Source organism: Hippocampus bargibanti, linkage group LG01 (genome assembly GCF_051943395.1).
Source record: "Hippocampus bargibanti isolate YZ-2025 linkage group LG01, ASM5194339v1, whole genome shotgun sequence".
In the NCBI taxonomy this organism is placed as follows: Eukaryota; Metazoa; Chordata; class Actinopteri; order Syngnathiformes; family Syngnathidae; genus Hippocampus; species Hippocampus bargibanti.
In genome coordinates this window covers 11,416,636-11,441,645 of record NC_142734.1, presented here as the reverse complement: position 1 = coordinate 11,441,645, position 25,010 = coordinate 11,416,636, and the positions used below count along the sequence as shown (strand labels likewise).

The 25,010-nt window shown below is 42.8% G+C and overlaps 1 protein-coding gene across 1 annotated transcript in view; it reads right to left on the bottom strand.

Moving 5' to 3' along the window:
* LOC148903084 (ERC protein 2-like) overlaps nt 1-25,010 on the bottom strand; it is a 189,666-nt gene that overhangs the window by 162,722 nt on the left and 1,934 nt on the right. Inside the window, exons 2-4 of the mRNA XM_088996190.1 lie at nt 19,117-19,272; nt 16,920-17,087; nt 5,007-5,174 (exon numbers count right to left, since the gene is read on the bottom strand). Coding sequence (XP_088852316.1) covers nt 5,007-5,174; nt 16,920-17,087; nt 19,117-19,272 — 492 coding nt within the window. The remainder of the gene's footprint in view (nt 1-5,006; nt 5,175-16,919; nt 17,088-19,116; nt 19,273-25,010) is intronic.

Here is a 25,010-nt window from a genome sequence, read left to right as displayed (position 1 = left end):
TTTGACTTTGATTTAAATGCTAATATAATCTAATCGGAAGAAAGGTGGACAGTGAAAATGGGCAATACTTGAAAAGACTTTACTCATATGTACAGGGAAAAAAACAGATTATACTATCGCTTTAAAGTGTTGAAAAATGTACTGGATTTGTTCCAAGCATAACACTAACTGCTGATCCACCATGTTTGATTTGTTGACCCGAGTATCCTTAAACCATTCCGTGAATTTTAGCCACAGGGGTGCACATGAGCACAGGAAATTGAATATTGCATCTCAATCCGACAACATGGTTTTTCGCACCGGTCAGGCCTGCCTCAATTCAAAGTCAAGTTAGCCACCAAATACTTCAAAGGGCTAATTTAAAATAAATAAGGCATTGCTGTTCATGTGCACTATTATTTGTATTGCTTTTATTTTGAAGTTGACACTCATGGCAGAGAATATTAGCATTTTAACAAAAGATGGATGGCAGGCTTGATTAGGCTGGCTATTGAGGGAGTCCAGTCAGAAGAGCCTGTAGGCTTGAATATTGTAATGCTCGATACATAATATTGTAATGCTCTATATGGTAGATACGGCGACTTTGTTTTAAATATTAGAGTAATAATCACAAGACTTCAGTAAATGGAGCATCAATTATTGAATATACCAAAGGACATATGCCAGCTTATCGCATGTCAATAAATACTATACATCCCCAGTGAAAAACATTGGCTCTTTGAAAATTAAAGACTAGAGTCTATAACAGTTTGAAGGGAAGAATAATCCATGATTTGCGCCTTGCAAATCAAAACGCTACCACATACAGATCACAAATAATGAAAGACAAATGCAACTAATTACTACAGTTGGCCGTTAGTTTGTTTAAGTTCTGCTTTCATATCAAAGATCTTACACACTGTAATTGTCTGTCGCAGACACAAAATGAGAGGGAACAGAGAGCACATAGCAGAGCATCCCAAAAATACAGAGTGAATCTTAATAAAAAAAGAAACATCCACAGATTGATAGATACACAAATTTAAATAGGACTACTGTAAAGTTATATAACACATCATTACATAACACATCAAACATCACAAGATGTGAGTGGACCATGAGTGAATAAATATACAGTGAGACCTCAACTTACAAAAACCTTATCTTATGAACTTTTCGTCTTACGAACGTCAAATTTATGAAAATTACACCTTATAATACGCACTATTTTCATAATACACACCCACCACGGCTGGTGGAGTAATCTTCGGCGGAAGAACACCAAAGCACACGACCTTCGGATCTGGCGAAGTGATCTTCGGCGGAAGCACATGACCGAACAGCGCTCCAGCCGGCACTACTTTCCACACCCCCTCTCATTGAATGCACACGTCGATCGCCTACTTGGAGCTTTTTGCTGATAATTTTACTATGACGGACCGAAAGAAAACCACCAAAGGCTCGTGTTTAGCCCAAGAAGACACAAAATAAAATCACCGTCGCTGAGAAGGAGGAGATAATTGAAAAACACGAACGAGGTGTACGTTTGTGTGATTCAGTGGCCGAGCACGGCTATGCTAAGTCAACCATTGCTACCATTCTCCGGAACAGAGAAGCCATCAAAGGTGCGTCTGTTGCAAAAGGTGTTTCCGTGCTCTCAAAGCGACGGTCTCGGGCAATCGAAGAAGTTGAAAAACTTCTGTTAATTTGGATTAACGAAAAGCAGCTATCCGGCGACAGCGTGAGTAAAGCTATTTTATGGGAGAAAGCACGGCTAATATCGGCATGCGCAAACCTGGAAGTTCAGCGCTTACTGAGGATTTTAAAGCCAGCAACGGATGGTTCGAGAACATCTGGGGGTGAGGAGGAGATGGCTGCAGCATCAAGTGAGCTCATAAAGGCAATGTTGGCAAAGTGGAATGATGTGCAGGCTTTTATCGAACAGTTCCATCTAGAAAATATGGTGGCTATGACAATCATCAACATGATGAACGATAATGTGATGCCTCAGCTTCGTAAGAATGCAAGTCAGAATGCAACATGTGTCAATTAAGAGGTTTTTAATCAGCAAAAATGATGAGGAGTCTCCAAAGAAAAAAGAAGAGAAGCCACACCAGAGGTTAAGTTACCAACAGTCGATGAGAAGGTTTATTCAGCCGTCACCTGTACAAATTTGAAGGATTCGGACGTTTCGCCTCCTATCTAAGAGGCTTCGTCAGCGAACTAAAGTCTGACTGGTTGTACTTGATACTTTTGTCATAATTAAAAAAACAAGAAATTCAATCCTTCACAGATCACCTCAACGCTGTAGACATCAACATTAAGTTTACTCGTGAGGACATTAAAGAGAACCAACTAGCCTTCTTGGATTGTAAAGTAATTCTAAAAGAGGACAGAGCGCTAAAAACAGAAGTCTTTAGCAAGGCTACGCACACTGACCAATACTTACTTTTTGACTCTAACCACCCTATACAACACAAACTAGGAGTTATCAGAACCCTCCAGCATAGGGCTAAACTAATACCAACTAGCATTGAAGGTAGAGAAAAGCAGTCAAAACATATCAGGAGAGCACTGTGGGTACCCTCAGTGGTCATTCAACAAATGTCACAAAGAAAGAATAGGGAATGAAACCAAAAATTCTCAAGATACAAAAAGGAGAGGAGTAGCAGTACCTTACATTGCAGGAGTTTCTGAAAAATTACAGAGTCCTTTGGCAACACAAAATTCCTACTTATTTCAAACCGATAAATACGTTAAGGCAAAAATTTGTGCATCCAAAAGATAGGCTACCAAATGAAAAACAAAGTAATGTAGTTTATTCAATACATTGTAATAATGAAAATTGTAAAGAGCAGTACATTGGGGAGACTCAACAAATTCTCAAAAAAAGACTTTATCAACATCGCCGGGATAATACAAGTGGGCCTCAATCGGCAGTACATTTGCACCTAAAAGCTCGCAACCACTCATTTGACGACAATGAGGTTAAAATCTTAGCGAAAGAACATAGATGGTTTGAAAGGGGGGTAAAAGAAGCGATTCTTATAAAACTGGTGGGGTGAGGTTCAATTTGGATCGTTCATACAATAGCCTGCCTAGGCAAAACAGGTAAGGCAACATTCGTAATGCTGATGAGGTGATACCGGTTTGAGTGGGGCAAATAGGCCAGTCGTTAGTCAGGAATTTAGGAACAATCAGTGGGCCACAGGGAGTGGTCCTCTGCTCCCCCCAACCTGAGAGTAGGGACTTATCATAGCTGTGTCCGGCGCCGCCATGTCTGGACATTAGGGATATATAAATAGGGCTGATACAACCAGTCAGACTTTAGTTCGCTGACGAAGCCTCTTGGATAGGAGGCAAAACTTCCGAAACCTTCAAATTTGTACAGATGACGGCTGAAGAAACCTTTTCATCGATGGACCACTCCTGTACGACTGAGAGCTTACACAGACGTTACCAACAGTCCTTATGGAAGGTGACTCTCCTTCCATAAGCCATCAACAACCATCAAAAAGGTCTGTGTAAGCTCTCAGTCAAAAAGGTAACCATCAAAAAGGTAAATAAAACTTTATTTTACAGCACAGTTTATTTCTTTAATTACAGTCCTCATGTAATGCGCCTCTCTTTCCAAAGAGCAATTCCCTTTCACCTCCAACGCCATTCCATCAAGCCATCAATAACCATCACAAATGTTAATAAAGTGAATTCATGATACAATGCAGTGTATTTCTTTCATTGCAATACAATGGCACATTTATTATTCATTGAATAAGGTATGTTGTGTGTAGTTTTAAGGCTTATTTAGTTGAAAAGTATATTTTATGGAAACCCGGGAATGGATTATTCCCATTTTAATGGTTTCCTATGGGCAAAAAAAAAAGAGATATACACTTTTCGCCTTACACACTCTGTCTGGGAACCAATTAAGTTCGCAAGTTGAGGTCTCACTGTAGTTAACTATATTGTCAATTGCAAAATTAGCTATCCCATTTTCTGGCCCAGGGAAACTTTTTTAACCAAACAAAATTTATTTCAATCGCATACTGAAAAACAAAGTGTTTATGTACTTTTTTAGTCTAGTGACTCCACACAATAAGATCTGGATAGATTTTTTAAGTAGCTATGTAGCCATGTGAAAAAAAGATATCTGGATCCAGATATTATTATTTCACGTGTCCGCTTGACAAAATGCATGTGATTAAATTCAATGTACCATTTTGTCCGTGAATAAACCTGCAAGTAGTAATCATCGCAAGTTTCATATTCAGTGTTATGTGCACATCGACTGCACACTACACAGAAGGACACACTCGAGGGTCTGAGAGAGTATTAAATATTAATACAGTAAAGTCTCGTTATATCGATAGTACCGCTTATTACGATACTATTTCTATGCACGCAAGGAGAAAATTACATGCGCGCAGGGTCGGATATATCGATAGTCCCGGTTATATCGATATTTTTTGGACTCCCGAGAATATCGATATAACGAGACTTTACTGTATCATAAATATATCCAAACACACAGAGGCTGATAAAACAACATGTGGCCTTTGGAGACGCTTCTCAATTAAAAGCACCAAGGTGGGTGTAAGGTGAGACAGAGAGAGAAATTGAGGACATGAAAAGAAACAAGGAAGTTGACAGCAGACCTCAGTGTATTTATTGCCACGTCTTAAAGTTTACTGTCAAACTAAATATTCAAAATCATTATACCTTGTGTGCAGTGTTTAAAACAACTACTTCATGTCACTTTAGATTTAGGTCCACCAACTTCATGCATTTAATATTTAGTGGGAAAAGCCATAGACTGACTTACGAACAACATCGCAGTGGTGGTGTTGCACCACTTGAAGTGAGACATAGAGAAAGATGTATACATATTATCTTTATCCTTTGCGAAGAATGGCTAATATCATTGTGGTTAATGAGGATTTGGGATATCTGAATATATATCTGAATATCAAAATTTGTTCTTTACATTGTGTGACTCTGTCATGACTGTGCTTTATAGATGCACCTACCTTTTTCTGGAGGACCTTGACTTTCCTCTCTTTGACGTCCAACATATCTTTCATGTCTCTGATTTCTCCTGTGAGGGTGCTCTTTTCATCAGTCAGGTCCTGAAGCTGCTTATTCTTCTTTGTCAAGAACTGCTCTTTTTCTTCCAAACGCACCCTGAGAGCATCTGCCTAAAATAGTTAGAAACATATAACTGATTGCAATGTGGAGGGCCAAACTGCTTGCATGAAGTATCATTTGTGAGTGGAAGACATGTGCAGAACTTTCAAGATAAGGAAAGACTTTAACAACAACAAAACTAGAATGGCATTGTCTGCACTACTTGTGACCTTGGGTGGTCTACATGAAATAAGTGATGAAAATGTTTTACTTTGATGGACATGTTGACTTTTAAAAGTAGTACACACTCAACTTTGTGCCAGAAAAATAAAATCGTTTGTGGGTGTGATTATGGCCAGAGCTGCCAAAGATCTTACTGTCTACACACTTTACACACACACAAACACACGCACACTTTTTTTGACATACATTTCCGGTCTTCTTCATACTGCCTGCTGTGAGGAAGCCACACACACCCACATAAAAACTTCACTGGCTGTCATGAGGGTTACATGCATCTTTCATCTGTGACAGCATCTCTGAGATTATAAAACTACAACGTTGTTTTTTGTTTTGGTTTATTAACTTCCATTAAGGCTCACTGACCCAAGCTTATGTTTTCCAGATTCTTTAACAAAAAAGAGCACACTGGTGGAAGGCGCAATGCTTTCCTCTCAAGAAGTAGCTTTACAAGCAGGTCTGCCCCCCTCCGTGTCAGATGGTGCAACATGTCTTATATTGCTACGCTTGCAGACAATAGTCAGAGAACCCAGCCAAGTTCTGTCCAGCCTTTCAAACACACACACACACACACACACACACACACACACACACACACACACACACACACGCACACGCACACACACACACACACACACACACACACACACACACACACACACACACACACACACACACACACACACACACACAAGTACTCACAAAAAACAGATGACACCACTAATCCTTGCACCTTGGGTCTATAAGTGTGTTCACATCAATATGCGCTTAACTTCGGGGTCTGCAACATGAGTGCAAAGAGCACCGCTGCCCTCAAATTCCACCTGGAAAGGAGCAATTTAGCAAGAATGTTCGGGAGAGGCTGAACAGGAAATCCCCACTCTCACCTGCAGCGGCCCACTAAGCTGGGATAGTACAATAAGGACACCTTGCTAATACCCTCAAAGAGCACCGACAACTGCCAGACAGCGAAGTGTAACAAGCGAAACTGAGATGGGTAAAGAGAGCTGAAGGGATCCAGATGAATTAGATGAGAAGGAGAGTAGAGATTGAGGAATAAATAAAACAAAATGCTAAAACCTCAGATGTATCCCTCTGCTGCAGAATGTCAACAATGAAACACTGCTGCTTTTATCAGCGAGACTTTTTAAAGCTAAATACACATTTGTGTCTTTGCTAACAGCGAAAAGATGACAATGATCAGCACAGTATTATATTTTTCTTCTTGGCCTTCCTTCACACATCTAACCAACATTGACTAGTTTAAGAGGAAACGGAAGCCCAAAACGTTTAAAGCTGGAATATATTGACACTTTGATACTCTCCTCTTTCATCTGGAACTGCTTCGCGTAACAAAGAGGGTTCAGAAAGTGCTTAAGAATTAATGACTCTCTTTGTTTTTATGTTGTCATGTTATTTGTTATTTAGTTTTTTAGTTCTTTTGACTTCAAGACGGCGCCGCGAGAGTGGCTGCCTTGCCAGCAGCTCCAGTATTTTGTTTTTCTAATTTCATTCCTTTCATAATTTTGGATTGGATTGGATTTGCCTTTATTAGTCTCGCATTGGAGAAATTTATATTTCACAGCAGCAAAGTTATAAAAGAAATGAAAGTAGAAAAGCAAAAAAGAACAAAAAAAAAAAACAAATAACATGACAACACAAAAACACAGAGACATCCATTCCAATCTTAAGCACTTTCTGTACCCTCTTTGTTACATAAAGCAGTTCCAGGTGAAAGGGGAGAGGATCAAAGTGTCTCCTCACCAGTGGATCAAGGACATCATGGTGCAACGCGCACGTCGACTGCAAGCTAAATGTTGAAAGCAAACACGCAGCTGTAGCATCCATTGACGAAAAGAGATTGCCTCACATCTCCTGTTCCTCATAAATCGGCTTCAATTCCAAACCCCGACAGTTCCATATATGCATCGGCGCTCTGTGCTGCCGCTCCTTCCTTCTTATCGCGGGCTCCTCAAGCCATGTATCCATCCAGCCGCAGACTGTCCAACAGCACCGACCTTCCGCTGAACAAAGTGGGGCTGTGAAGATACTGCCCATTACAGTCGCAAAAAAGCACAATGGCCCCTGTGGTGTCCAGCGATGACAGTCGAATGGCACCAACATTCCTCCCATTCAAAAACAGCACTGGCATATTCATGCTGCCGAAAAGGCGCAACCGCTCAGCACAGTCTCCTCCTTGATGAATGCCGTGGCCAAAAATGCTGAAAAACAACCCGTATCCGTTCCACACGACGCACAACAACACAAAGTGACAAAAGAAAACACAAAAAGAAGACAAAACCAACAAAAAAAGCAAGGCTCATGAGAGCACTTGCTGACGGCTGCCTACTCGGGCGCCATCTTTGGACTCCTTTGCTTCTGTGAAATGTAAATTTCTCCACTGCGAGACTAATAAAGGCAAATCCAATATTGTATGCGTGTCTGCACTTGTAAAAACATGGTACACTGATGAATCAATGGAATATGAATTCTCTAGAATAATTCATATATTTTAATGCATTCTGGACAAAGTCGTTTTCAGCTGCAAACTGGAGGTCATGTCAAATCACATCTTGCCTGCTGTTTTCGAAGTGTGTCGGCCTGACAGATGCTTGACGATCACATATAAGAAAATAATGTGAGGGAAGTTTGTCTTTAAAGGACAACCGACACCACTTTTTTGCTCCCTAACTGACATCAGAAAAACGTTTTATAGCATCTAAAATACCCAAAACACGCAGGCTGATATTTTTAGTCAAATGGAAAACACCAATAAAAATGACTTAAAGTGTGCTTAATCTGCAAAAAATTGATCTGCAATTTGGACATTTTCAGAAAGTTCCCCCCAGTTCGTGACGTCACTCCAAGACGTCTTGCCTTGCTCGAGAATCAAAACAATGGCTCCAGATTCGGAGAAGATGCTTTCTTGTTACTCATCCACTTATGAATATGATTCGAATAGTTCTGAATAGGAAATCATAAATGTTTGCAATCGATTAAAGACGCTATTCCCTGTCATTTCGAGGCATCTGGACAGAAATGTAGCACCCAGAAAATGCAGAAGATGGTGCCAAACTCCGTTGGAAATGGGCTGATTTGTCTGCTTTGAAATTGTCAGAGAATATCAAATAGTTGTCTTGGTGCAACACACAACGATTCACCATCGCGTTATTTATGTGTTTTCCTTCTATTTTCGCCATCAACACGGATCAACACGAAGTTTTCAGACCAAACAAAGTACCGCAAAATGCATTGTGTGTCATTTTCTCGGTCAGTGGTGTTCCTTCTGTGACATGACGTCAGGAATCGTCACCAACTCAAAAACAAGACTTCCGGAATATTCAGTGCCAGTCTTAAAACGTAAAATATAGCTATATGCGGTGGAATCTTTGTAAAATACGCCCAGTAGAAGTCATTTGAAGTGATTTTACAAATTATGGACAAAACTTGTAGGGAGGCGTCGGTTGTCCTTTAAAGAAGAGATATCAATTAATCCGACAAATCAAATCATTCAAATATGTTCAAGATTTTGTGGTTGCAATATGCCTAACAGTTGGAATCATTGGTATTACTTGGGAAAACATCTACTAATGTTTGCCACTGACAACCACTTGAGCTGACTTCCTCTTTCTTTCAAAGACAGCCAAATGTGTATTCTGGACAGGGGTTAGTTAAGTGAAAGAGAGGCTTAAAGAAAACATTGTCTCTGTTTGTCCTCACCTCCCTTTTTCCTGCCTCAGATTTCATCATAAAAGTTTTTTCTGGCAGCAAAATCTGCAATGGTATCAGGCCCGAAGTGGGTTCCGGACCGCAATAAAAAACTCGGGACTATATGGGTCGACCACAGTCAAGACAGCAGAACCAGAGACATTGGGAAGGCCACGGTGAGCCAAGCCCAATGGACGCTGAAGCAGTTTACATAGTAAGTGTGGCATTTCTAGCCAGGAGGCTAAAGATTCGGTTTGGGAAAAACTGAAAAACATTCCTAATACGCCGCAAAGATTCCAATATAACATTTTAATCACCCATAACCTTTCAATGAGTGTAAAAACATACAACAAAGGATCTAAAGTGGATACGAAATGGCTACACCCGCTGTGAAACGTCAGCTTTTGTGATATTAAAAAGTAACCTCAACATAAAACATTTCTTGACTTTCCCCCCCCCGCTTAATTGTGCAACAAGGCCTGTTCAAACAAACCTGCAAACGCTTAGCCGAGGAACTTCAAGAAAAAACAAAATACTGTGTTGCATAATCATTTTTAAAACCTTTTTTATTGCACTGCATCATGCAATCTTTTGGAGATTAATTAAAATATTTTCCAAGACTCCCGTTAACGCATCAGTTTTGAGAATAAACTCAGATGTGAGCTAAGTGGGTTATCCTCCCACAATTAGAACCATATCCTTTAGTTGATTTGGATGAGTCATCAAATGTTTGAGGGACTAAGCCCACATCTTAGTTTGAGAGAACCGGAAGAACTATCTTTTCTTTTGAAAAACATTATCAACGTCTTTGCATGATTCCGATAAGCTTGTCTTGTCCCATATTTGAGACATTAACTGACCCAAATCGCTCACCAATGCAACGCAACCAAAAGGAGCTAACTCATGATGGGACATTGTGATTTTGTCGAAGTTTCTTCGAAGTAATTTGAAAACAGAGTTAAATGTAAAATCATGAGAGATGAAATCGCTGGATGGATAGATATAGATACTTTTTTTTTTTACCTTTGTAAGTGATTGGTGACCATTGTTAAAATAATCAAATCATGTCTGAAATAATTTTAATATATATATTGCACCATGTACTGTTTTTTTGTGAAACGGTTTTGCACATTTACAGTATACAGTTGGCATTTTTATTTTACTATGCTTATAATATCTTGTTTTCTATCCTTTCATCCCCCACCCCACTTCCCTTTCAAATTGCTGCTGTGGACTGCTAATTTCCCCATTGTGGGACGAATAAAAGGTTTTCTGATTCTGATGAATACTTTGTTTTATTCACCAATTAAAGGTCATTTGAGCAAATCTGTTATTTCAAAAGCGTTTATCGAACTGTTAGGCCTGTATGTGAGGGACACGAGCGTAACGGACCACGGCAAAGTCTGTTGTGTCACATAAAATCCAGGAAACACAGCTATTTGCCTACGGAGGGAACAAGAAAAACACAGACATAACGCATGCCGTTGCTGACAGGCATACACACCCATGCAGGTCGCATCGACAAATTAATGTTTTCTGTCAAGGCATGAAAGTCTGTCATGGTGTATAAATGTGGCTGGATTTGTGGCACAAAGGGAGTAAGTAGAAGCAAGCTGTCACTTTGGATTGGATTGGATTTGCCTTTATTCGTCTCGTAGTGGAGAAATTTACATTTCACAGCAGCAAAGTGATGAAAGCTCACAGTCTCCATCCATTCATGTCCTCTTACAGCAGGGGTCGGGAACCTATGGCTCGCGAGCCATATATGGCTCTTTTGATGATTGCATATTGCTCCCCGATAAAACTAAATACATATTCTCGTTTTTTTTCGCCGTTCATTTCCTGTTGTGGCTGCAGTTGGCCGAAAGCGCCATTTTGATTGGATGATACTGGCCGCCATGTTGAAACAGGTAAAGGCCCCTTTAAATGAGCCCAACGAGTACACAAGATTGAATGCACCGGAGGTTCACCTTTGAGGAGAGAAAAGGTTCGGATTCTAATTTGCAATGAAACAATACCATCGATGAAACAGTCGAATGTCAGACATTTTACCAAGCCCCATGTTAACGTTAGCATAAATATACTTCTGCGAGAAGATATTGCAGATAGCAAGTGTGGAAGCTTATGAGTCGTGTGCAGGCAAGCTAGCAGTAACTTCACCTCTGGACCGGCAAGTTGAATTTCATTCCGATCGTTTGCCTGGATTTTTACCAATCACGAGGAATGGAAAACCATTCATGTGAACGGTGAGTACTATCACAAAGTTATTTTAAATAATACATTCTGACATTTTGTTGAAAAGTGGCCGCGCGTGCGTGTGTGTAAGCGCACGCATGCATGCGTTTGTATTTGCGCGCACGCCCGTGTGTGCGCGCGCGCTTGCGTGCGTGTGGCTCTCACTGAAAAACATTTCTAAATATTTTACTTTTATGGCTCTCTTAGTCAAAAAGGTTCCCGACCCTTGTCTTACAGCATTGACAGACACATGGGGTGTGCATGCATACCAAGAAAATGTTTCCCCTCATCAACTAATCAAGTGGTCCTTCTTTGAATATGAATTTTGATCATCGTGCGAGAAGAAAATGAATTAGTTGTGTTAAGTTCATCCTGTCTACTTGATATCTAATTTACAACAGATTCAAACCTGTCAGAAACATGTCAGGTAATTGAACACCTAAAAAACACTGTAACAAAAGAATCTGTTGTAAATAAGAACATGAATTGTTTCATTGTTTGTTTGCTCCCCTTTTTACTTTTGGGCTACTTTGTATTTTTTCTCATTTTGTTCTCATTTGACAATTTGTGCATTTGTCTTTTCATCTCAGGAAACACATGAAACAAAAGGTATGCATACATCACAATGTGGATCATAAAACACTCCCAAATTTTGTTTTTCACACTAGGGATCATCAGCACCGCTATACCATAGAGATTACAAATTTAAAGGCTTCCTGTCTGGTAATCATGTTCCTTCCCTGCATATTAATGTCAGCGGGTGACCTAGTTGAAAGTTTGCGATTCTTTGAAATAACTGTTCCATTTCAACCCGTGGAGTGAGAAGAAAATGTCCACACTATATATTTTTGCTTATTTGCTTTCAGTAGAAGAACAGAAAGAAATGTACTCCTTGGTGAGAGAACATTTGCGGCCCTGTATTATTGTCTTTATCGCCTGCAAGTTTACTCGTGTGTGTAGGTGAACTTTTGCAGTTACAGAGTCAAGAAAAACAGTGAGACCCTCAAGAAATGTATTCCCTAGTGAGAGAACATTTGTGGTGCTGTATCATTGTCTTTTTATGCCTGCAAGTTTGCTCGTGTGTGAATATGAATTTTTGCAGTTACAGGGTCAAGTAAAACGGTGAGACCCTCAAGTAAGAAAGACTGTGAGGAAAAGAACGCCACGTGTTGTTTCTGGCCATTGCAGAAGCCTTCATCTGATAGCGGCTAGAGCCAAGCTATTGTTAGTGTGCATGTGTGTGTTTTCTTGATCTTCAGTGTGTTTAGACATTGAAGAGGTTCTACAAAAGGACACACATGGGATCCATCACCAAAGAGATTATCATTTATATATATATTGATTCGGTCAACAATGTTGGAATGTATATTTTGCACATGACTATGCAAATTAGCATTCTGTTCAGCATACATGCACACAGGGAAAAATACATAAATAACAGCCTCATACCTGTTTTGATTTGCCGTGATATTTCATGTATTGTGTAATCATGCAGGCTGCAGATACCAGCTATCCATAGTTAAAGCACAAAATAAAATAAAATACATCTGACATTGTTTAAGTCTTCTTTTGGCAATACAGTGATACCTTGGCCTACGAACTTAATTGGTTCCCAAACAGTCTGTGTTAGGTGAAAAGTGTGTATTACAAACATTAATTTATCATAGGAAACCATTAAAATGAGAATAATCCGTTCCCAGGTCACCATACACATAATTTTCAACTAAATAAGCCTTATAACTACACACAATATACCTTATTTTATGTATAATAAATGTGATGTGGTATTCTAATTAATGAAATAAACTTTACAGTATAATAAAGTCATTTTATTTACCTTTGTGATGGTCTTTGATGGCTTGATGGAATGGATAGCTTTTTGCATAAAGTGTCTCAAGGTGCACTGGGTTGTACATCTTAGAAGTTGTGATATTGCAACAACAACAGATGCAGGCAGACACACTAGAAACTTAATTAATACCTGGTTCCCTTGCTTGGATATACTCTTCAAATTATACAGATGTCTTGTGCAGGTTATTTGTGGAGCCTGATTGATGGGATATATTAACCTTGCAGTCTACACTCTGCCTTTGAACTATCAATAAAGTTGAAACATGTCCAAATTTCACTGTGATTTCTATCCATCTTCTCACCTTTTCACTTTTGTTTATTTTCTCTCTTGTTTTTTTGTTTCAAGCTATGTCGTCTCCCTTTTGTGTATGTGTTTCTGTTTCTGTAACCCCTACCCCGCGCTCACTGCTGCGTGTGTGTGTCTCTTCCCTCCTCTACCACGAATCTTGACTAATCACGTGTGGTTTCGCTTCTTATCCAAGAAACTTCGTCAGCAAACTCACTTTTGTTTGCTGACGAAGTTTCTTGGATAAGAAGCGAAACGTCCGACACCTTCAAAGAAGTACAGATGACGGCCGGAGAAACCTTTTCATCGATGGACCACTCCTGTACGACTGAGAGCTTACACAGACGTAATCACATGTGGCTTTAACCGAAGACCGGGGGCAGGGAATAAAGGGGGAAAAAAGCTGGCTGCCATTTTCAGCTCCTTGTTAGGAGCTCCAAGAACCGACTCGTTCGAGAACGACACATCACTCATTGTGGTGCTCCATGTGTTTCCTGAACAATAGTTTGTATGCCAAGATTATATTAAGGTGAAACGTTTGTTAGCTAAAGCGTTCGTAAGACGAGGAATCACTGTAGTTTGTGGTCCATTTGACGCATCAGTGAATCATAATGTGGCTAACAAAGGCAGGGTTTTTTTTTTTGTATTAGCTAAAAGATTAAGGTTGGCAATTTGTACACGCCAAACAATGCAGAATAAAAACTAAAAAGGCAAGTTGATGCATGTGGTTATTCCTCTGATCTCTTGAAACCTACAAAACCTCCCTTCGGGTTTAGGAGATTATCCATCTGCTTTTGACACTGGGGATTCTTTATTCTAAGTCAGTTCAGGCACTGGTTAAAATGACTGACATAAGCAAACGAACAGGAAAGAAGAGAACAAGACAGGGAGATATAAGAGGGAGGTCTCTGTGGAGGCATTTTGCCAGGCTGAAATCGTATTTTCTTGGCCTCAATAGTTGCTTTTACCATCCTTCAGGTGCAAGAACAAGGAAAGACCACCTAAAAAAATCAGCCAGTTTGAGGTAGCTAACATACGTTGTTGATGTTGTATAATTCTATTTATACATCCATCCATCCATTTGAAAGGGGTTATTCACGTTTCCTGGGCTGTTTAAATATGTAGGCTCACTGTCAGGTCACCTGATCGGCAGGTGTACAGTTTCAACTATGTAGTTATAATCACTGCAGGAAGGACACATATATCTGTATTTTGTCTTGGTTTCTTCAGACAGGCCGCAAAACCTCAAACCCGTACTCACAATCAATATTTCCGACAAGTACACTTGTCTTCACATGCATACAAACGGGGCCATGTGGAAACTGTCCTCAACACTGACTGAAAAAAACATTAACTGCTTTAAGAGTATTTGCTGCTTCAAGTGTTGCTCCTATGAGCCATTGTGCACGATTACTGTCAATCATATGCACCACAATTGGCAAGAACACTTACACAGTTGACTGGTGTGGATATGATGTTTCGTTTGAGTAAAAAAAAAAAAAAAGATGCAATGAGGAGAAGTAAGGATAAATACACGGTACTGTTTAAGCGAATGAGATGAATGAGCTACAAGGGAGGTCCTGTGAGAATGGGTGAGTGATCGACAGGGAACAGTGGATTTCAGGGCAATACTTGGCCCCAAATGCCCTAAATAGCTTCACCGTTCCTGGGGTTTGCCCACTTAGCTGCAGAAACTCAAGACGTTCTCAAGCTGGGAAAATGTGACTTCAATAGCAAGAGAAAATCCTCTCGAGACCGGACAGCGATGAGAACCAAGCAATCAGCCCAGAGAGTGGGTGTGTTTTGTATGTTTGTGCTTAACACTGTGCCAATTTAGTGATCCTATCATATCCAATTACATGCCCTGCGATTCTATGCACCCATCTTCAGTGGTATTAGAATTAATTATATATCATTGTTTCAGTATGAAATCATTATTTATATTAGTACTTAATCAAAATGAAATTTCAAGTCCCTGCAAAGAGAAAAATGAATGTCTTAAATTTTACACACCACGAATAAGATTGTAGCTAACATCCCTGCGAGTATGAGAAAAAAAAAACTAATAATACAGCAGCACATATGCAAAATGAGGCATCGCAATTGTAAAAATTCAAGCCATTGTCATTGCTCTCAAACGCTATGGCCATATTAGCTGAATGTGCTGCAACCACGCACACCTCAACTGTCAAGTCTCAATCAAGTATTACTTTCTATGACCTGGAAAATGGATGCTATTTCATGGAGCATCTTTCTTATGCCTAAGTAAAACTAGATGTTTGATATGTGAAAATATATCCGTCCTTAAACCTCAGGTGGCTGATATATATTCCAGCAGGCCGACTCAGCCAGACCCATCCCAAGACACCAGTTCAAATATTTCCACCATCCACGCGTTTTTAAAGTACTTTGTGTGACATGCGCGAATGCGGCGATGGCAGCGGTCTATCCGGCAGGAAGATACATTTTGGGGGTGTAGACATAGCTAGCTAGTAATTTCAAGTCACAATTGCATCAGATAACCACTGACACCAACAAAGACACTCCTGTTCTTATTTTGTGGGCAAGGTCCAAAAAATGTGTCACATGCCATATTAGTTACACCCCACACAAAGAAAATAAATAAAACATATAACAAGCTAGATATTTTACAGGGTGTTTCAGTCAAGCATAATGCCACTGCAATGGTGGAATAATGATCATCAAGAATTGTGACTGAATGCACATGTCACGTGACACACAGCTTGATCAATCAACTTATTAATCAATATGTTAAGAATTAAAAATAAAACGACACATTTTTTTAAACAATGCACAATGACCTCAAACCCTTCAAGTACTCGTGGGATGAATTTGACATCAACTTCACGTAATTATACAAACATTTGTGGTAATAATTATCACCCGTTGTAAAGTATGAGGAATGGTACATCAAAACTCAAAGTCTAAAAATGTGGTTCTATCAACCTATGAATACATTCTTCAGAGTATTTAAATTATGTCTACACTGTCATCTTGTTCATTGGCTCGGGGGAGGGAGAAGGTTGAGACATAAAAGTTTTCACCAAACCACCCCTGAAATCTAAACCACCTACTGAAACCAGTCCCCTATAAGTATGATGTATTCACGACAAGAGCCAAAATTCCTGACGCATGTATGGCCAATTAGGCCTCATTTTGGCCCAAATTGCTTCCTGTAATGATGACTGGACAAATTTAGCAGACCACTCTCAACGGGGGAACAGGGAGATCTAAAGTATCAGTTCCAAGTCTTGAGAGTGATGGAGAAAAATGTTAAATGCTCCCTGCTTTCACATGCACACCATCTCCGTTCATGAAACCTTCATCGTTCATACCGCAGATAAAATCACAGCCATCAAGTTTAGAGACTTCAAAGTTGGCCTCCTATTTTAGTCATTTGACAGCTTTAATCTTGAACAGTCTAATTGTGAGAATGTATGTATTTCTTTGCACCTGTGCTTACATGTCAACCAACCTCTGTCTGCAGCGTATTGGCACGTTGCTCCTTCGCGTTAAGGGACTCTTTAAGCACATCGATGTGTTGCTTGCAGTCTGAGTTCTGATTGGCTAACATTTCCAGTTTGGTCTGCAGCGCCTGCATCTCAGGCTCCTTCCTGTTCAGCTCCAGTTTCAGCTGCTCTATCTGGGAATCACAAATAAAAAAAAAAAAAAATATATATATATATATATATATATATATATACATATACATACGTACATACTCACATACTCTCTCTCTCTCTCTCTCTCTCTCTCTCTCTCTCTCTCTCTCTCTCTATATATATATATATATATATATATATATATATATATATATATATATATATATATATATATATATATATATATATATATATATATATATATATATATAACCGATATATATATATATATATATATATATATCGGTTATATATATATATATATATATTTCTATGAACGCAAGGAGAAAATTTACATGATATATCGATAGTCCGGTTATATCGATATTTTTTCCGACACCCGAGAATATCGATCGATATAACGAGACTTTACTGTATATCTCATCTCATTTTCCGTACCGCTTATTCCTCATTAGGGTCGCGGGGGTTGCTGGTGCCTATCTCAGCTGTCTTCGGGCACGAGGCGGGGGACACCCCGAATTGGTTGCCAGCCTATCGCAGGGCACACAAAGACGTACAACAGTCACTCTCACACTCACACCTAGGGACAATTTGGAGTGGTCAATCTGCCTGCCATGCATGTTTTTGGAGTGTGGGAGGAAACCGGAGGACCCGGAGAAAACTCACGCGGGTCCGGGGAGAACATGCAAACTCCACACAGGGAGGCCGAACCGGGACGCGAACCGGCGACCTCTGCACTGTGAAGCCGTTGTGCTAACCACTCGACTACCCGGCCGCCCTTTTACTGTGTGTGTGTGTATATATATATATATATATATATATATATATATATAATTTCCAGCTGGTCTGTGGGGACTGATGTGAATGATGGCATGCACCACATGCAAACAATGACACTGTTTCTCTGAGTTGCACACAACAAACAACGCTAATAGATTGTGATGGAGAAAAGATGCTGAACACAACATCACATTTGGAATATGTTGAAACCAATGTACTTTTGACACCTGTATGCGGCAACGAAAAATGACTGCTGCAAAGAGAAAAATAAAATCTGATGTTTTGCAAAGCTCTGTTGTCACAAAGGTTGTTTGTCTCTGTGTGCCCTGCGATCGGCTGGCAACCAATTCAGGGGGTCCGCCTAATGCCCGAAAATAGCTGGGATAGTCTCCAGCACACCCGTAACCCTCGTAAGGATTAAGCGGTCTGAAAGATGAATGAATGAATGAATGAATGAATGAATGAATGTGGTCACAAAGACATACAGTATTTACATGTCAAAGTATGAGGCAATAGAATGTAGTTTTGTTCATCACAATTCATGTTATGGGTTTTTTTTTTTTGCCAGCAGTGTTACTGTCGTGAGCATGATTAGCATTGGAAAGGCATTGGCAAGAGTGAATTAAAAAAAAGTAGGCAAATGTCTTTGTCCAACATCCAACATCAGAATCAGAAAACCTTTATTCGTCCCACAGCCCCATTTTTGTTCATCTGCCCCCTTAGGCAGCATGTTTGCAAGTTCCCAACAACTTCATTTTGACTGAACAGGGAATGACGGCGCTGTTGGACAGTGTGTCATGGTGTGGCTAAGAGGGGCTGAGGCCACAAGGAGTTTCATCTCACCATTGTGAAGCACTAGGAAATTCAGATGGGCAAAATGGAACAAGAGCATTCAAACGTTCTGTGTGTGACTGGCAAGGGGATGAATGATTTGTTGTGAGAAAACTACAGTTGCTTGTTTGGTTTCAAACTCAGCTCGTAGCAAATGTGAGTAATGTCCTGTAATAAAGTTGAGTTTAATTGAGAGGCACTTGGCAGGGATGAACAGAAATCGTAGAGTAGAACAGAGTTCACATCTTTTGGAAAACAGAAGTTAGTTGATCTGACAAGAAATAACGAGAAGTGACAGCTCGAAAGGACACAAAACCAGCAGCTGTGGGCCCATGCTTTATCATGCCAAACACATTAGCATGTAACGAAGCTATGCACATTATAAGTTGGAAAACAGCTACTGTAAACATTTTCCTTCTAGCATACAGACAATTCTACCTTGTTCTTCATAAATTTGGAATGGCTCTTGGAGGCTTCCAGTTGTTTGAACTCATCCTGCCTGTCGTCAGGATGCAGCAGGCCGCTGGTCTTTAACATCTGGACCTCATCTTCTAAGTCTCTGATGTTCCTCTCCAATGAAGAGATCTTGGTGTCCTGCACCAGCAACAGCAGGAACATTTAACTTCCATAAGAGATTGTGGGTCTTACATGTCAGCGATTAAATGACCACATTTCTGACTCTCTTTCAAGCCATCCATTTGGTCATCCACACACTCATGCATAAAACTAGAGGGGTGTAAAAAGCTTTTGATCTTGATGTAAAAACTGCCATACACTGTTACCAAATTGAAAGCTTCAGTAATGTTAAAGAGAGAAGGTCTAAGATCCCAAGGCAGCTATCAAAAGAATTTAACTATTCCCACTTGTTATTGCGAAAATGGCTGTTATGGAGAGGGCAACAAAAACAAACAAGACTGAATTTACATTTGACGCTAAAGATCATAAAATAAACACCAGCTTTGTAGGCTTTATACAGTGATGTCTGAATAAGGGATGGGAAATGTCAAGGCTGGCAACCAAGTATGGCTGAGGGAATGGAAGGTTCTGCCATGGGCAGATCCTGAGATTGTTTAGCTGCATGTGTTCATACATATGTTGAATGCTAAACCTTGGATGAGAAGAGAAAGGGAATTGAATAAATGGAAGCAGATTGCATGATGCCATTAGCACACGCCACAGGCAACATGGAAGCATCTGACCTCCATTACTGTCTCTGACATCAGCCCCCTGACCAGAACAGGGTGGTGCAAACTCACTCCAAAAAGGACACGGAGACCATGTAAATTTCCACACACTGGGGCAAAGCAACGTTTGGGGTTAAGCTTCCCGTCAGTTGTTAAGCTAAGGCAGTGGTTCCAAAGTAATATAAATACCATGTCAGGGGACACAAAAAACACAACAGAACATGAACAAGATTCTCTGGAGATAGATTTCAGGTTACTCATCAATCAGGATGTTGATTTTTTGCAAGAGTAGTTCAAGGATAACACAAAGAAATGAGGCAAAATAAAATACAGAAACATTTATCGAATTGACATTCAGTACCAGCTGGTTCCAAAATGGATGCAGTATGAAATCCATGAAAGCACAGATTTCCAAACTCAGATGACTTAAGCTCAAGGTGAAAACAGAAAGATCAAGAAAGCACTCATCACTGTACCTGCCATATAACATCAGGATCAAAACAGAAAGGCGGTGCGGTGTTCTGTAATCACAAAATTCCCAGTGCACATGACAGACTTATTACAGACGGCAAAAATGGATAGCATTATTCAGCAACAGTGTCATTGTAAGCGAAGCAAAAAAAACATTGCACTGGATGCTTAACAGGATTTATTCATTCTTTCAAAAAAAACAGGCCTATTTTTGTCCAACTCAAAGTAAAGTGTGCACATGGGTTTCCTTTACTTAGTTTTGGTCTTTTCATAGAAGTCCCAGTTAGATATAGGGGTTAGCGTTGTTGCGGGAGTGGGCCCAAACGACTGACTACAAACTTATCGAAGCGTCCACTCTCATGCAATTTAACTGATTCACAAATTTATTTGTGAATTGAAAATATGACACCGAGCGCCATTCCCGGACTAATTTGGTTTAGTTTTTTCTTGCTTGGATGCTGACAAAGCGCTCTGACCTCTGGCAATGGTTTCCCCTTCCACAAGGGGCAGCATTTCCCTTTTTTCCATGTCAGTGCTTTGTTCCAGCTTCAGCTGTTGTTAAATAATAATACATTTCATTTATAAGCTAAAGAGCTATACAAACCAATATGTATGTATTGCATTGTATTTTGAACAGCCACCCTCATTTCAAGCTCATATAACTCCAGACACATAAAATTTCGGAAATAACTTTTTTTTCTGAAGAAAAAAGAGAGTCTATGTCACATCCTCATCGACGCCAGGAGCGTGCCCCTCCCCTCCTGTCTCCTCCTCCGCTGCTCCTTGGAGCGGGCCCCCTTACCGTTCAGTCGTTGTCGGTGTATTCCAGGAAGTTCCCCGTCACCCCTTCGCACGCAGGTCTGTTTTTGTCGTTGCCCTCCACCTTGCCTCATTTTTCTGTTCATGTCATATGTGTCTCAGTAAAGACACTATTTTGGAATCACTGTCTCCACCGTGTATTTTCGATCCGACCTTAACCACCTTCCGTCGTCCCTCGAGTCCTGCCGTCACTCCTCGAGCGGACGTGACTTAATACACCGACCAACTATGGATCTTGCCGGTGGAGACAAATTCTTATCTGCCTTAGCTCATCAGGCGGAGCGTTCGAGCCAGCTGGCTCAAGCGATCACGGAGGTCCGCCAAACGGTGTCCACGCTGGCTCAACGTTTACAAGAGGTAGAGACACGCCTCTCCACCCTTACGGCCCCTTTCTCCCCTCCCGTGAGTAAGCGCGAGCCACCGCTACCGCACCTCTCACGCTACGCAGGCAAACCCGGGCGCTGCGCTCAGTTTCTTATGCAGTGCTCGCTCGTGTTCAACCAACAACCCTACTCCTACGTTAGCAATGAGGCTAAGGTAGCCGAGACCTGGGTGCTGGCCGTCCGGGAGTCCCGACCAGAACTGTGTGCCTCGTACCCGGACTTCGTGGCCGAACTGTGCCAGGTCTTCCACCACCCGGTGACGGAAGTCGAGGCAGAGGGGCTCCTCCACGACTGCGTCCAGGGTTCGCGTTCGGCCGCTGAATACTCGATCGCCTTCCGCATCCAGGCCGCTGGCAGTGGCTACAACGATCAACGCTGGCAGTGGCTACAACTGGAGGGGTCCCCCGAACCCATGCAGATGGGAGGAAGAAGCCATCGCACCAACCCCGGGGCTCGTCGCACCCAAGGCCCCCAGCCGAAGAAGCTCCTGTAAGTCCCCGTGTAAACGGCGACCTCTGGAGCCGGCTAGCACGGCACCCGTTATGCGATTGGAGCTGGACGGCGATTTGACTGGCCCGTCCAGCTCCCAAACTATACGGGCACTAGTGGATTCGGGGACCGATGGGTGCTTCATCGATCCCCAACTGGCCGAATCATTGGGCTGCGAACTAGTGAATCTCCTAACCCCCAAGGAAATTCTCGACCTTGATGGTCGACTACTGGCCAAGGTTACTCGCATCACGGCACCACTTAAACTCAGGTTAGCGGGTTACCATGATGAACATCGCCAATTCCTGGTCATGCCCTCCCGTAACGTGCCGTTAGTACTGGGCCTCCCATGGCTCAGTACCCATGACCCTTCCATCTCTTGGGAGGGTCCCACCATACAGGCTTGGAGCCCCCACTGTTATGCCAATTGCCTACGGTCGGCGACGGCAGGGCGAGACCCCTCCCGCGGTGGCCCGCCCAAAGAGATTTGTCTCAAGGGCGTGCCACATTGTTACCATGACCTCCGGGAGGCGTTCAGCAACGACAACGCGCAATCCCTGCCAACCCACCGACCGTATGACTGCGCCATTGAACTGCAGCCAGGGGCTCCACTACCGGACTCCAGACTCTACCATATCTCTCATCCGGAACAAGAAGCCCTGAGCACATACATAGACTCTTCCCTGGCGGCAGGACTTATTCGACCCTCGCGTTCCCCGCTCGGCGCAGGGTTGTTCGTTAATGAAAAGAAAGACAGATCCCTGCGTCCATGTGTCGATTATCGGGGTCTGAACGACATCACCATTCGCAACAAATACCCTCTCCCCCTCATGGATTCACCCTTCGCGCCTCTTCAATCGGCGACCATTTTTACGAAATTAGATCTACGAAGTGCTTATCACCTGGTCCGCATCAGGGAGGGGGACGAGTGGAAAACCGCATTCAAAACACCCTTGGGCATTTTGAATATTTGGTGATGCCGTTCGGACTCACCAACGCTCCCGCCGTATTCCAAAACCTCATTAACGATATGCTCAGGGACTTTATCAACATTTTTTTGTTTGTTTACCTAGATGACATCCTCATTTTTTCTAAATCTCCAAAAAGAACACCGTCAGCATGGCCGAAGGGTCCTGGCGCGGCTCCTGCAAAACCGGCTCTACGTGAAGGCAGAGAAGTGCGAGTTCCATGTCCACTCTATGCCTTTTCTGGGGTTCGTCATGGAGCATGGGCAGCTCCGGGCCGATCCCGCCAAGACCAAAGCGGTGGTAGAGTGGCCAACCACGAAGATGCGCAAACAGCTCCAACGATTTCTGGGGTTTGCCAATTTCTACCGCCGCTTTATCCGTGGTTATAGTCAGAAGGCACTCCCCCTCACTAACCTCACTTCCCCCAAAGTTCCATTCAGGTGGACACCCGATGCAGAGGGGGCGTTTAACCGCCTCCGGCAAGCCTTTTCCAGCCCCCCAGTCTTATATCACCTTGACCCGGACCTCGCATTCGCGGTCGAGGTTGAGCATCTGAGTCAGGAGTGGGGGCGGTCCTGTCTCAGCGCTCCCCGGTCGACCAGAAACTCCACCCATGCACCTTCTTATCCCGCTGGCTCAGCCCCGCAGAAGCCAACTATGGTGTGGGCAACCGGGAACTGTTGACGGTCATCCATGCGGTGCAGGTGTGGAGACACTGGCTTGAGGGGGTGAAACACCCATTCACCGTCTTTATCGACCACAAAACCTGACGCCCTATCCCGCATCCACGAGCCGGCAGAGAGAGAGGAGGTCGTCGCCAACATCCTGCCGGCGCAACACATCAAGGGCGCCCTGCGGTGGGAGGTTGAGAGGAACGTCCAGGAGGCCCAGGGGGGTAATCCTATCCCCAAGGGCTGCCTGGTGGATCGCCTGTTCGACCCCCGGGCGCTATGCACTGAGGTGATACTCTGGGGACACACCTCCAGGGTCGCCTGTCACCCGGGGTTCAACAGGACGATCCAGCTCATCGCCCAGCGGTTCTGGTGGCCGGAATACAGGAGGGACGTCAGAGTTCGTGAAGGCGTGCCCAGCCTGCGCCCGTGGGAAGGCCTCCCACCAACCCCCGGCGGGACTTCTCCAGCCACTACCGGTTCCCTCTCGACCCTGGTCCCATATCTCCGTCGACTTCGTTACAGGTCTCCCCCCGTCTCGTGGCAAGACGGTTGTTCTCACCGTTGTGGACCGCTTCTCCAAGTCAGCCCACTTCATCCCGTTAACCAGGTTGCCGTCCGCCATCGAGACGGCTCAACTCCTGGTTAAGCACGTCGTCCGTCTCCACGGGATTCCGGCGGACATCGTGTCGGACCGGGGACCGCAGTTCGTGTCCAAGGTATGGAAACGTTTCTGTCGGTCCCTAGGGGTGTCGGCGAGCCTGTCGTCTGGTTACCATCCCCAGACCAACGGCCAGACGGAGAGAAAGATCCAGGACCTCGAGGAAGCTCTCCGGTGCGTGTGCCTTCACAGTCCCGTGTCATGGGCCCTCCACTTGTCCTGGGTGGAGTACTCCCACAACACCCTGGTCTCCACAGCCACAGGTCGGTCCCCGTTCATGTCCGCCTGTGGTTATCAGCCACAACTGTTCCCCACCCAGGAGGGCCAGGTGGAAGTCCCGTCCATCGAACACCACCTTAGACGGGCCCATCGAGTGTGGAAGGAGACCAGGGCCGCCTTGTCGCGCACGAGAAAGAGAGTCTATGTCACATCCTCATCGACACCAGGAGCGTGCCCCTCCCCACCTGTCTCCTCCTCCGTTGCTCCTTGGAGCGGCCCACTCCCTTCCTGGCTCTCCTGACTCACCCACCTGTTCCCCATTTCCTTAATTGTGCCTTCTGGCTATAAAAGCCACCCTTACCGTTCAGTCGTTGTCGGTGTATTCCAGGAAGTTCCCCGTCACCCCTCCGCACGCAGGTATGTTTTTGTCGTTGCCCTCCACCTTGCCTCATTTTTCTGTTCATGTC